The sequence below is a fragment of the Plectropomus leopardus genome, chromosome 23, assembly GCF_008729295.1.
Source record: "Plectropomus leopardus isolate mb chromosome 23, YSFRI_Pleo_2.0, whole genome shotgun sequence".
Classification (NCBI taxonomy): domain Eukaryota; kingdom Metazoa; phylum Chordata; class Actinopteri; order Perciformes; family Serranidae; genus Plectropomus; species Plectropomus leopardus.
Genome location: NC_056485.1, coordinates 11,393,231 through 11,408,450, shown reverse-complemented (window position 1 = coordinate 11,408,450; position 15,220 = coordinate 11,393,231). Strand labels below are relative to the sequence as shown.

The following is a 15,220-nucleotide window of genomic DNA, read 5'->3' as shown; positions in this document are numbered from 1 at the left end:
TCCTACTAAACACATATTATTATGCCCATAATGACTGGAGCATCTGGCAGGGTGGAAAGGGTTAGATCATGGGGAAGTTGAACATGATCTAGACTCTTCCTGTACACTGTTGTCTTTCTGATTGAAGTGACCACCTGAGTCTTTTAATCAACACTTGGTGAAAACAAAAAAAGAAGGACAACACAATCACCTTTGCCATCCTTGTCTTTTGATAGTTCTCCATTCCCCATTCTTGTTAATGACCTTTTGTGCTCTCGCCTCCGACAGCGAATCCCATTAATTATGCCCAGGCTTAGATCTTTGATGGATTTAATCTTGTATATTACAAGCCAGCGACCCCAAAATGCAAATGGCCCACGAGCCGTTTGTTGAACAGCAGTCCCCCCTCCCTTCCCTCCCTCTTTGTCTCTTTGCAAATTAGGTGCCGTATGAAAATCTGAATATCATCAGGCTAAATGAGCCTAATGCAAAGCAGCAACTTATCAAGACAAACGATCTGTCAGTCTGCACAGCAAATTGCATCATAAATAATCACGCGCCATTGTTTTTGAGGGATAAAGGGGAATAACAAATCCTCCAACTTGTCATCCACGTGAAGGGGATACTTTCCTTGATGGAGAGTACTTAACAAAAGACGTAGCAGAGTGATGTTGCTGAGGTTGAGTATTTTCCATACCTATTACTTTATGAACTGTTACCAAGTGGAAATAAAACTTGTCTATCAACAGAGACCAGTCAGCACTTTAAACCTGTTGCTTTTTACCAATTTCAATAATCATGATGATAATCATGATGATAGCCTTAAAACAAGGTCCTCTTTTGACGAGTGCTACTGTGTTAAAGTCAGTGCATCAACAATTTGGTATTCATATTCTCTTACCATTGCCAGGGTTAGACTGTGAGAGGACTGAATCCCACTGGTTGAGGTCATCTGCCAGCAACTGTGCCTTGCTGAGAATAGATCTGTTCACCAGGAGGGTTTGCAGCTCTATCAACATCCCAGCAATTCTGGTTTAACAGACAGACAAAAACAATCCAAAACTTTCTGAAATCTGAATGTATATTTTCTCAGAATACTAAAAGGGTTCCCTTTTGTGTATTATAAATGCCAGTACGCACATGGAGTTGTTGTAGTTGTTGACTTGGCCTGGTGTCTCCCCCGGCGTTGGATAGTTCAAACAGGGATTGTTGATGTTACACATCATACCTTGAAGCCAGGGCAGCACGCCAGCCGATGGCATGGCTTTATTTGGGTAGTGACCTAAAGGAATAGAGATGAATTCTCACAGTATGCATCTCCCGACTGCACGGCTAACACATTGTTGTTTGAATATATAGCTGCAATGATGTCAAAACAGAGGCTTGTATTTTTTATGACCCTGCTGGATTCCTCAAAATTTTGGTACATGCATTAGCTGTGAGTTCTGAATTACTTTAAAATACACAACATTAACCTGAGGAGTTGTTCTACAGGTTCAGATCCAATACAAGTTTACTTATATAGCACATTTTGGACACAAAGACGATTGAAAGTGCTTTAAATAAGCAAAAGCATATAACTCAAATAAAAAAAAATAAAAAAGAGAACCTTTACAGAACAAGACAAAACAAATATCGACAAACAAGAACAGCAGATTTAAAGGATTTAAGAGGAAACATCTTCAAGTGACCTTGGGGAAAAGCAGTGGCAAACAGAAAAGTTTTAAGCCTCAAATATAAAAAATAAATAAATAAAGGCTTCAGTTAGTGTATTCCAGATCTTTGTTGCATAATAACTGCAATCTGCTTCCTCATGTTTGGGTCTGACCCCGGGTGACGGTGAGCAAGCCCTACGATCTAGATGCCTCGTAACAGTCATGTCGTGACATGTAAAATACAATAAAACATTACAGCTGAGTTTGTACTTACATTGGCCTTTATAAATTGGCTTATTTGTGGAACGCACCCACACCAGTATGAAAAAGAGAAACAGAGGCCATAACACTTCAACAACCAGCCGCACCTGCACAAAGGATAAAAGTTCTTATTTTCATGCAGCGATTTGTTTATGAAATACATCTTTGTAACACATTATGACTCACATCACATGCATCGTTTTCTCATGAGTTTAATATGCGTCACCAGTCATAAAATCAAAGCAACTCTCAAATTAAAAGACAAATAGAAAAGTTGAGTGTCTGCAGCTGAGATGCACTTAATGATTAACTGAAATTACATCATGAGGCTGTGCTTATCCATGTGAGCATTTACAATGTGTCTGCACGTCACAGTCCATATGTTTTGCTTTTCGTCTTCCTTTTACTCTCGGCACTCACTAGATTGAGAGAGAAACCTCTGCCTGTGACTCCCCAAGCCGAAGCTATCACACACTCACTATCATCTCCTCGACACATTTAATCCTCTTCTGGATGAAGAGTACCAACCACTACAACCACTTCAATACCTGCCAGCAGGTAGCGCCCCATTTGACATGCCCGGGCTTTTATTTCAACCTCAGGGAATGAGTGAAGAGAGAAACCGACAAAACACAAATTGATGACCTCAAGGCTTTACTTCTTCACCTGGTTGTTTCTCGTATTTCTTTCCCCTTGGTTGGCTTTGAGGGATATTCTAGAGATAAAGTACTAAGACCTTAGAGTTTCTGAATCACCTTGGGTTATTCCAAGTTTAAGATTCCACATTTACCAAACACACCTACACGCTTGTTTTTACAATTTCTATCACTATGGAAACACAAGTAACGCAGGTTCTTTATACATAAGTCAAGGTAGCGTGCACCTCTGAAAGCTGAGGTCCACATAGCATTTGTGCAACGGTAGATTTCACTTCATAATTCAGCAGGAAGTAATTTCCAGAAGCGGACAACTCCCAATGAGATTTCACAATACTGCAGATCATCCTTCCTTGACTCCTCAACCCCACACCCTCTGCCATCCAGGCTTTTACGCGTCCCTAGACACACAATCGCTCAACAACCCCACTCCTCCGCAGCCCTGCACTCACCCAGCGAGCCCTCTCCGCTAACCCTAGCTGACCTGGTCTGCCTGCACGCTCATCCCTCTCAGCATCTCTGCTGGAGCGACCTGCTCCAGGATATCAGCTAGAAAGCTCCAGTCAGCCGATCCCTTGCTCCTGCTTTGATAACATGTTCGGATGTTAGTGTATGATGACGCACATTAGCACCAAAAATAAGAGGAAACATCTACACTGAGGTTGCTGTCTTTGTAATTAAACTGGAGGGCAGGCAGAGGTGAGAGAAATGCAATAATACATATTGCTTGTAATGCCACAGCACTATGAAAACCTTATAAATTAAAGTAAGATTTCTGCAGCAGCACAGAGATGAGGGGTGGGGGTGGAACACATTTTTATTTAGTTCAGTTTGGTATATAGGCATATAGTAAATCAGTTTTTATAATGTTGTCAATGAATTACAGATGAGAAAACTGCAGAAAATCACATTGCATATATTTCAAAGAAACTAGATAGAATTTCAAATTTGGTCCCTTTAATTCCCTGCAGTCTGTGTGTCAGAGAGGATGTAGTTCTGCTGAGAGGGTGAATTATCATAATGTATTCCAAAGAAAATGCATGGAGAGGGAACACAGAGATCATGGGGACTTTCTCAATGTCTGGCTCCCTAGGCATTTGCCATTGGACACCAGCGTCTTTGTGAATAGATAATCTCCTCCTATGAAATTATGTGAAATACTGGACCATAAAATCAGTTTCATGCCTGTTATAAAATCTTAAAATGCTTGGTGAGGCATTCATATAATTGGTCATTAACCTCCACAAGCCCTCCAGAAACACCATTGTCCTTGCTAACTCCCACTGGTTTTGTCTAATACCAATATTTCATGTTGACATTGGCCAAATATCCTACATTCCTCGCACAAAACCACCACTGTCCTCGCACACATTCTAGAGGAAGAGTAAGTGCATATTTCTCCCTGATACAAAAGAATACCACCCTGATAAAATTAACAAGGGGAATGTTTCCCAGATACAAAGTTGTAAAATTGCAAATGACTTTGCCTTGAGTTATTCCAAGAAAGTATGAACTTTGATGAAAGCAGATTTTTTTGTGAAGATGTCTTTTGTTCTACTTTGGCAACAGGCACACTGCTGCGTTCGAACCCCTAACAAAACAAGTGGGTGGATGTGACTCCTGTCATCACCGCCAGGATATAAATCAAAGAACACACTGCAGCTCTTTGCTATCTACAGCTATATCTGCCCCAAAAATAACTCATAAGGCTAACCAGATAACTGTTTCTGACCCTTGAAATGCAGCCGTGATGCGTGGTGTAACTGTTATCTTCCCACAGCATGTGATCTCTTGGCCAGTGTGGGGGACATCAGAGCCAATAAAGTCTGCCATGTATCATTGACTGATCATGTGAAGGCTTCTGTCTGTTATGAGAATGAAGAAGTAATGACAGTTAAGGGAGCTGCCCAGGGTAAAGGGACAATGCCTAAGAGACTTCAGCAGGGGTAAAATACTATCTGAAAGGTTCTTAATCAATGAGGCTTGCACTGGCTTGAATTGCTACAAAAGCGATACCAATATTAATGATTAAAAATCTAGATTTAAATCAGGGTTCCTACAACTTTAAGAAAGTGGAATTTCACACTTTTTAAGACATTTATTTTAAAGCCATTCAGAATTGAATTTAAGAACAATTTTACAGTAGCCAAAACTGTAGGAAATAAACATAAATCAGCTTCATTTACTTAAAGATAAGGGAGATTGTTGCCCAAATATTATTGCTACAAAAAACATGACTTTTTGGCGACATCAATGCATCAATTTCTTTATTATTTTGAGATTTTACAGTGCAACAGACACAAAATTCAAAAAACCTCACTTTCCACCTCTTATCATTTTTAAGACTTAAGATTTTTTAAAGACATTTTAACAACAATTCAGGCCCTACTTTAGATTAATGGATTCATTTCATTTTACGACTTTAAGGATCCACGGGAACCCCGTATATTAACATAGTTTGAGATTTATATATAAATCATTAAATTTCAACAAGTACTTGTATTTAAGCTAGACCAAAGGATTCTTGTCTCTGTTTTTGTTTGGCGTACACAAATAAGAAAGACAATTATAAAATAAAAAATGCTATGTGTGTAAAATGTTATGTATTTGCTTACGCTGATTATCAAAAGTCAAATAGGTTAAAATGTACACAAATATCAATTGTTTGAATCAGCAGTGTTGCACAGGAGTTTCCTTGTTATTTTTGGCACTTACAGCATTTGAAGCATAAGCTGAGGCTGAGTCACTGAAGGGGTTTGAAGGATGTTTTGAAGTGTAATTTTATTTCAAATTAATTAGCATTTTAATTTTTGTTTCAAATTGAATCCCTGTGGACAGCTGGATTGACAGTACAATATTTTCAGCACTACCAGTGGAAGCAGTTGAACCGTTAAGTGAACTCTTAGTTAAACTATAAACTATGACAGCGGCTGAACTTTAGGCTTGAACTTTAAGTTGAGTGGCAGAGATAGTTTGAATAAGTATTTTACTGCTGGAAAGATGTTTTTTTCATTAAAAAGACCTTTTGAAATTGTTGCTACATGACCAGAGAAAACAGAGAAAAGGGTTGTGGTATTGTTTGCTCATGGGGTAGAAAACCTACAAAAACCAATGTACTGCACTGCACTGGTCCAATAAACACTGTCATTGTCATCATCACGCTTGCTTGGTTGTTTTGACACAGGAAACAATATGATTGCTGGCTGACAACAAACAATATCTAATTACATTTAAACAGGAAGCTAAAGTATGTTTTTGAGAACATTTCAAGCCATTACAGAATCTTGGTTTGTGTTTGATCAGCGCTGCATAGTTGCAACTTTAAATCAAATTTATTTTCGGCTTTGTTTTTACAATACAGGAAACAATTGGGCACCCACTTTAAGTTCACAAATTCTCATATAACAGCCAAACAGTGCACTGAAATATGTTTCTGAGGACATTATAGGTGTGAAATAGGCAATGCAGCAACAAATTCTTGGTTTCCATTTAAACAGCACTGCCTAGTTATACAGTTTGATCTCAACTGTGGTTGTAGGCATATGAAAATGCACAATCTATAGTTTGAGCGACAGCCCTAGAGCCAGCAGAATACGTCATTCGGTGGATCTGAGCTAAGAGATGAGCAGGGAAATTTGGGTTTACTAGAGTTTGTTTACACATACTACCCACACTGTTATGATACAAAGCGTGTTGAAAATTGATGAAGTAACCCTTTAGGTGCAAAAGCTAAAGTGTCAGTTGGTATGTAAGAAGTGACAGCAGTTAAAACATCAGTAAGGTTATTTGTAAGTTAAGGAGTATATATTATTAATACTTGACAGTGCAGTATATAAATCTGGAGAAAGACAGTTGATTTACTGGTTGTCAGACACTGATATTTTGGTTTGGTGGTTCTGTCTGACTACCAACACAAAGTCATCAGTATATGACAACCTGAAAATGACACTCAACAATCAACTTTCTTTCTCCAGAACTGCATACTGAACCTTTATGTCTGGCAATATTTTTCTGTAAACTGCAATGACACTTTGCCGAGGACAGGCTGTGACAGTGAGTTTGTAAGAAGAGTCAGAAAGAGTGTTTGCCCTTCAAACAAAGCATTTAGCATTCGTCACTCCCTATCCCATTCTATTAGGCCAAAGACTGGCTTTGTTAGAACTAAAACACAGGCAATGTGACATAACGTGCAGAGATAGATCTCTAAAAATTGAAGGTGACACTTTGAATTGGTCGGCATTAGAGTAAGATTGTTCTTGTTCTCTAGTGGGAGAGTTAAAGGCGGCTTACTTCTATAGGAGACAATTTTCGTAGTAATTCCCTCCTATTACCTTTCCCTCTCATGAATAACTTAGTTGCCCTTGATAACACAACCCTGGGACCATATCCTCACTTTCCCTCCGTTGCTGACAAATTTTAGCAGATATACGTTGATTTGAAAAGGGGGCTGGTGAGCAGAAGAGTACCTTTTGTCTCTTCCGTAGAGTGAAGTTCTTCCACAGGAGCAGAGTGAACTGCGTCAGGAGACCCATTATGGCTTATCCCGGCAATATCCTGCCAAAGCGTCGCTATGGCAACTGGCCCACTTAATAAACCCTGGAGGGAATAAAAGGCAGAGTTTGGTTTTAATACAGAGGAGCAATGCATCTTGGGGGAGTGCCACTAATCATTCACTTCCCCAGGCCTTAGGGCTTATGGTGCAGCACCTGTTCTAAGAATTATTATCACCTACACTCAGCAAATCTCAGGACAGGGCAATGTCTCACATGGAGGCTGTGCAAATTGGATCTAGAGTGTAAAAATTCTTTATTAAAGACTATGTGGTTGTTTTACTTAATGTTCTGCATATAAAACTATTAGGTCAAAACCAAAATCTCTTTTCTTTTCCTCTTAAAGGGGGATGAGGCAATGTAAACTCTGCTCTTTGTCTCATTAACCACCACTGTGCTACAAATGCTCTGCCAATTAACCAGTCTTTTTCAGTGGCCAGAGAAAAATAAAAGACAAAAACTTCACAGGCAACTGCCTCACTTTTTATGTGGACCAATGATTGCTGTAAAAAATATTTATTGCAGGTTTAACTAGCCACTGAACACTGATTACACAGATAATAAACAAATAGATCTGCCGTGGCGTTTTTACACTGCTACATCAAGTATGACCTTTATTAAAAACTCCACAACTAACAGTCTCTGCGTTGACTACATTTCATTCAGTGGCCTGCCGTGGAGTCTCCCATGAGGTTGTTTTTAAGACAATGGAGAGCTTTACCAGTTTACAGCTGCTATTTAAAGTGTGTTCCAGTAACGTGTTCTCTCAGTAAATCAAAGTTTCAGCCTCAGTTCAAATCATTCATATAGTTTTGTGATGTCTTCTGATTAAAGTCCATGTATGTCACCAGAAGCTCCAAAATCTGTAGGGGGTTGCGGTTACCCTAACCCTAACCCCACTACATATAAGTACTTTTTTTTTTAATCATCAGTTACAGAAAAGCCTTTATTGATAATAATAATAATAACAACACAGTTAGTTGGGGCTAGTCTAACCCATTGCAAAACACTTTTTGACATACACTGAATATATACAAAGGTACTTTTTTTGAAGAAAAGATTTCTCTAAATCCAGCTTCTTAATGTGATTTTTTTTGGGTACTTTTACTCCTCTATAGCGATAACTGAATATCTTTGTGTTGGGACAAAACAAGACAGTTGAGGACTTTATCTCTGTTTTAAGAAACGCTTACATTTTCGCCATCTTCTGACATATTGTAGACCAAACAACTAATTTATTAATCAAGAAAATAAGAGACACATTATTCAACAAGTGAAAAGAATTGTTGGTTGCAGCCCTATCAAGAATTTAAATTTAATATATAGCCCCTATCTGAGGAGATCTGCTGGAGCTCGCGGGTATTCCGGCCAAGATTTCCACTTTCATGCGCTGCTCATTGTACACAGTTTAATGAAAACTTGAGACGGGTCCAGACATCATTTTACTTAGTCTCTATAAACAGATATCGGAACATGAATGCAGGTAAATTATAAAAAGCTGATAAAAAGATGAATTGTCATCAGATTCAAGAAGGTGGATTCCAAGATTGCTTTTTTGGCCAATGTGTTCGCCTCTTTTGCTTTCTACACAGACTCTACATGCAGGCAACCAATGCCTGCTCAAACCTGAGCAGTCAATAGAACTCATACTACTAACAGGAACCAAAACACTTGTGATTCCAAAATCCTGTACCATTGCCTACAGATTCAGGTACATATGCAGATATCTGTATATGGAAATTAAATAATGCCTTGCAATATATAGAAAATATTAAAAATGTATATCCTGCACTAACTTGTAAACAAATCTGGAATTTTGCTATGTAAGTACATAATTAGCTCAAAATATGTGACTGAATGTATGTTCATAATGTTCTGCAGTGAAAGCTAAATTTGAGAACATGTCTTTGAGAACAGGTACAAATGCAAGGATGGCTTTTTAAATGCCCCAGACAATCAAATAATATAATTATTAATTGTTTATATCCAATGGCCAAGGTGTGTTACCTAGCTGTGCATAAAAACATGTTACAGAACACTTCAGCTGATGCTCTCTGGAGTCCTTTAAGATTAGAGTACTTGTACAAGGTGGGTCAGGAGGGGATGGGCTTTTTGCCCAAGGGTAGTCCTGACAAATGTGCCACCTTTTAACGCTCCATTTCCTCTTTCTGTCCAGGTTCCATCTTCCCTCTGTGTGTTTACATTATTTACTGCTACTTCATGGATGTTTTATTTACTGTCATGAGAAAGCTGAGGCTCCCTCACTTCCAAATGGCCAAATAAGTGCTCTAATGGGCGCTCAAGGCAATTGAATTATCTATTACAGAATATTTGAGAGACGTAACTGGCTAAGCATAGACTTTTCTAACATTTTTTTATTGGCAATTCCAGTTTGTACTGTTGTATATGCCAACTGTGTTGAATCATGCATTATAATCTGTTAAGCTATCACATTCCATATTTTTGACATTTACCAGAGATTGCTGTAGGTTGCATGCACAATAATAACACTACCACCTACACAGTTGTTTTTCTAGTAGTGTTCTCTTCTCTTCATGCTTTACCTTGAATATCTTTGGAAGGAGATGGTTGTTACAGAATTGTACCAGGGTAAAATGGCCTATACGCATGAACACTCGACTCCATCAAATCCTTGTATAATTGAGTATGTGCTGCATTGGCTTGCACTGCTTTCAAGCCTTGTCTTTTGAAACATGTAATGCGCAAGAGAAGGACAGCTTGGTACCACCTCCACTCTGAAATCACGTCAAGCATGAAGGGTAAACAACATCTCTAAGAATATACTCAACCCATACGTCAAAAATGTGTGTGCGTGAGACGGCCATATCTGAGAAAAGAGATGTGTCTGTAAAAGATGGTGTGTGTGTGTGTGTGTGTGGGTGTGTGTGTGTGTGTGTGTGGGTGTGGGTGATCGTTGTGGAAAAGCCCAGCTCAAGGACTATTTTTCAATTCCACATCTAAAGAACAGATAACAAGTAACAAGAGAGGGTATGATTGTGATTTGCATTGCAGCCGCAGTGTTACAAAACACAATGAACACAGTTCTCCAGAGAACAAAAACCATACACTGTGAAGAGTGTTTTCCAGATCATCATTTTAATCTACGACTAGGAGCACAAAAAATAATTGAAATAAGTTTGTCTCTCCACTTTCTGGGCTTGTTTTTCAAAAGAGTGTGGCCATCAGGCACTGGCATCACGGTATCATTAGTTCCAAAGAAAGCCCCGCGAAAGGAGCCAGGAAGGCAGACAGGGAGAGAATGTAGTGATATAAAAAAGGAAAGCAAAGTATTGAGATGATATAAGTGCTGATGCATGCCTAGCGTTCGGGGACTTGGGACAGCAAAGTGCATTATTTCAGCTCCTTGGATGATCGAAAGAGTACACAAATATTTGTCATACAGCTTGAGAGCAGAGGACGGCAGAGAATGTCTGCGACATCCGTTACAAGGGGGCCCACTATAGCCCTCTGAAGGGTATAATGGTCCCTGTGCTCCTTCATTCAATCTGTCTTCCTTCTCTTTCTACCTCTATCTCTGTCATAAGCTCCTCTGCAACCTCACTGCTACAGGAAGTCATAATGTACACTGTGTGCGTAGGTTCAAGGAGATACTTGTGTTATTTGTTTTAATTACAGATAATACATCATGACAAACCTCAACACTTTTTCTTTGGATGTTACATTCAGTTTTACATGTGAGCACTTGGTTTTATACTTATTTTTTTCAAACGCTGCCAAGATCATGCTGGTGATTTAACTGATGTACAATTTAATCACCAGCATGACCACTGATCGTGCTGATTTAGTTCTTTGTTCAACAATAATCTGAAGTGACTAAATGTTCTAAAATTAGACAGGAAGGAAGCTATAGTATTCTGAATTACAGAATGATGGTGGACAAAAGATCCTTAAAACTGATATCCATAGTTTCTACAATATTAATCAAGGATTAAAATGGAAATGGCTCAAACAGATGAAAAGCAGCCGCACTATAGCTCACTGTCAGTTCACTTTTAATGTTGAACTCAGTTTGATGGCTGGAGGTGGCAACAGAAGGCATATAAATAAAGTAAAAACAAATGCAAATTTCAAACACTTACAGATATAATAAAAATATCATATTTGATACATCTGAAGACTATATGAAAAATCTATCACTTTTCAAGTTTATGCCTAGTAATAACAAGCAGCAAAGGAGCAACTGAAGGTTGAATATAAGGCGGAAACAAAAAATTCAAACGCTGACCCAGTTTCACGGCTAAATCAATCTTTAATTTACTCCACAATGTATTTATTTTCTTTTCATTCATATGCTTAGTATATTTTTATGTGTTGGGGTGCTTCCATTCAAACACATAGCTTCCATTTGGTGCAATGTGGGAGGATCACAGAAGGCTCGGTATACTCCAGCTACACATTTGTCCAGCTTGTGAAAGGTTATGCGTATTCATAACAAAGTATGTAGAATTTAAAAACTTGGCACTAAAATATCAGGATTTGGACCTGAGTCCATTAACACTACTTAATACACATACATTGCTTTACAACGTGGGCTCCACCCACCCACCTTATACTGTAACCTACAAAAGTGGTGAGCATCTACAGTGTGCATTGGTGTCTTTTGAAATGGCAACACGTCCAATATGCTTTTACAATATTACTGTAGATATCACTAATGATCTAATGACCTGACTAAATTACAAGTCTCTCCAGACCTTAATTATTACAGTGAACTTTTGAATGGGAGAGATTATAATGATTAAAGACTGTGATGATTTATTGAATAATTGAATTATGATTTATTAAATATTCTAAACTGCGCCTTACTTAAGTATTGTTTAAGGCTGGGGGCACAGTAAAACAATTTTAATGCCAAAATGTTTTTTTCGTTCTTTTTTAATTTATTTTACATAAACATGTTTTTTAAAATGCAGATCTGAACCTCATCAGTGTCAACATTAACATATAAACAAATGCTCATTAAAAGCAGTACTAGTGTTATGCACCGTGAAAATAAAAAAAATATTACGCATCTTTTCATTTACTTGCTATAGTGACATAGTCCTATACTGTAATTACTGTTTAATTGTTTGGGCTCAATATATTATGCCATGCTTGAAAGGTCAATGAGACAACATTATGTCGCTGCACACTGATGTGAGACTCCATGACACTAGTTTGTTAGCATGTTTGTTTCAAAAATAACAAATAAATCACTCAGTGAAGGATCTCTATTCATCTGGGGTTGTTTTGAGCATGAGTGAAAAGCAAGCGTGCCGCCTTTCATCAAAAGTCTTTAATTACCTGCTTATTAGATATATCTTTAACACAGACCCTTAAATGAGTAGACTAATTGGGTGGGTTTGTAACAGCTGGTTTATATATCACATGCTTAAAGATTTCTTTTAAGAGCCTTTTAACAAAATTAATTGTTTTTGTCCTTGTGTGTGAGTGAAAGCACATAATAAGTGGCCATGATAAATACGCCACATATTGCAGCACAAACCATCAAACCATAGCTGTGGTAAAATTCAAGTAGTGTAAATAGTGTCTAGAATAAGTACTGACAAAATATAGGCTATTAAGTTAAAAATAAGTGTATCTACTTCTGTCACTAATACAACATTTTTGCATTAAAGACTCATTTTAATCACAGAGACGTCAAGCTGTGATATTGGAGTCTGTCAACATGACATCACTGATATTAAGTCGGTCATTACACATAATTAGTTTTAGAGAAGTAATATCTATAAGCTCTGGTAACTGTGCTTCCTGGGGCAACCTGTCAATCACTTTTAACAGCTAATTACTCATTCATTAGAAACAAATGCAAATGATAAATAAAAAAAATTATAGGATAAACGTTGGCACTTAATGAATCATTAAGACATGTCATTCAAGAAGAAATGATTTTACATATACAGTATACAGTACAAAAGTACACCATATGTGGCTCTAGCTCTTTACTACTCATTTCAGCAGTCTAGGTTCAGTGTAAATCATTAGCATTGGAGTAATGTTGCTCAGCATGGGCTAAAGTTCAACGTTAGTCCCCTTCTGACTCAGCAAACAAGCCATAAGGACATGAGCTTGTTTAAATTCCTGATCTGTAGTCAGCTATGACTCTCACAACTGAAAGCTTAATTTTCTCCTGCTATTGTGGAACACAAAGGTATCCATTGAAATCCTTTATTTCCTTCTCAGCTTCTTTATTTTCATTTTAAAAGCAGCCGGCCTGGAGACCAGTTTATTAAATGCTTTCAAATAAGATAAGCAGTTCTCACGGCACTCTATTTGATCCACTACAGACAAGACAAGCAGAGGAAAACAGAGACAAGTGTACAGACACCCAGGCCTGAGCCCGAGCTAGCCTCGGGAGTGCAGAGCAAGCTCCAATAACAACAACAGCTACAGAAGAGAGGCAGCATCACAGGAAGCTTGGCTACAAAACGTGTCCTGTTGGAGCAAACAAACTGTCAAAAACAACCTACCTCCAAGCTGTTTGGTTTTCACCCATCAGCACATCTTAGGGCCTTAAGATGGATTTGACCAGTTTTAACTGCCGGCCTTTATGAGTCACGCGAAAAGCCACACTTTTACCATCTCTCCCCCCCTTCTCTCTCTACCTCTCCCTCTCACACACACTCCCTGCATACCTCTCATGGCGCTATCCTCTTTTACCTAGAGTCATAAACTATGCAAATGACCTCTGCTGAGCCTGTCGTAGTGACTGTAGCCACGGTAATATCAGAGCCAGGAAGCACACAGGTGGTGTACATTGCACAGCATGTTCCCTTAAGCTTAGCCCTGTAGCAGAACACATATGTCTGCTCCTTGTAGTCTTGTCTGAGTCACCTGATGAGGCGAAGGGGGTGAACAGGAGCTTTGCCCTACATTTGGCAAGCCTTGTTTTTGCATTCACAAGCTGTGTAAGTTTGTCTCGAAGGGTCTCTCGCATTAAACTTTGAAATTTAGTCACCTGTTGAATTAACACAAATTATTCATGAGCTAATTAGACCTAAAACTAATCCTTTTTTTAAATGAGTGAGGTGTCAGTTAAAGAGGTCAGAGACCAGATGGAATCACAGAAAGTGTATTTAGTCACTGTGACACAGGGCTGAGCTGAAAATGTTGATGATGTTGATGATCAACTGAATGTGTCACAGGGGGGGGGGGGGCAGCTAAGTGCAACTGTAGGGTTTTATAGCAACTATATAATTTGGTAACAAGGGGGCTAAGAGTTTATTATGCTAGGTGATAAAGAATAATACCAAAGCTGCACAGGGAGGACATAATTATGTAGATGAGATGAGTGTTTAGACTGGGAATAAACAGGGAAGCCTCACACTAGATGATATGTCTGTGTTCATTCGAGTGTAAATCTTAATGTCACTGAAAAACTTTGGAATCAGCTGTTCCTAACACATTTGGTACCATGGGTAAGATACTCCTCACACCCCCCTAATTATTATTTATTATTAATATTAATATTAATGATAATTTAAAAGTCATAGCTAACAAACCTTAATGAATGACAAACAATTCTTCCTCTTTGTTTTTTAGGCCGAGGATCCCTTAGCTCAAATGACTCAATGACTTTATAATACTGAATAGTTTGTTGTTTTTTTTTTTACTTTTAAAAAATAATAAATTCACAGAGTATTCTTTGGGTCTTCTCTCATGTGTGCTTGCCTATATCTGCTAAGTCAGCATCAGTTGTAGCATGGCTAAGTGCATTAGCCTCTGCATTTATTTTTGGTCTCAGGAGTCTCTTACTCGAAAAAGTTACAAAATGACAATCCAAGATGGACAAATCAAATCAGCAATCTTGTGACTCACAAGAATGTCTGCATACTTTGAATAATATTACAGCTAATTGGCCAATATTATTCAATAGCATGTAAATGTTAACCAACCAGTTCACCTTGCAGTTATGGATCAGTGCTAAAAAGTAAATGTGTTCTGCAATCAAAATGTTATCTCAAATGAATAAGCCAATTTATCTTTGTCAACAATGTGCTGGTTTCATAACAGAGTTCTATTCAAGAAGATATGCAACTAGATACATTTTGAAATACCAATTTAAGTTCTGACAATT

The 15,220-nt window shown here is 38.2% G+C and overlaps 1 protein-coding gene across 1 annotated transcript in view; it reads right to left on the bottom strand.

Annotated features, from left to right (window-relative positions):
* LOC121961901 (phospholipid-transporting ATPase ABCA1-like) overlaps window positions 1-7,083 on the bottom strand; it is a 172,168-nt gene extending 165,085 nt beyond the window's left edge. Inside the window, exons 1-4 of the mRNA XM_042512000.1 lie at window positions 7,018-7,083; window positions 1,909-2,002; window positions 1,120-1,261; window positions 881-1,008 (exon numbers count right to left, since the gene is read on the bottom strand). Coding sequence (XP_042367934.1) covers window positions 881-1,008; window positions 1,120-1,261; window positions 1,909-2,002; window positions 7,018-7,083 — 430 coding nt within the window. The remainder of the gene's footprint in view (window positions 1-880; window positions 1,009-1,119; window positions 1,262-1,908; window positions 2,003-7,017) is intronic.
* Window positions 7,084-15,220: the final 8,137 nt, after the last annotated feature.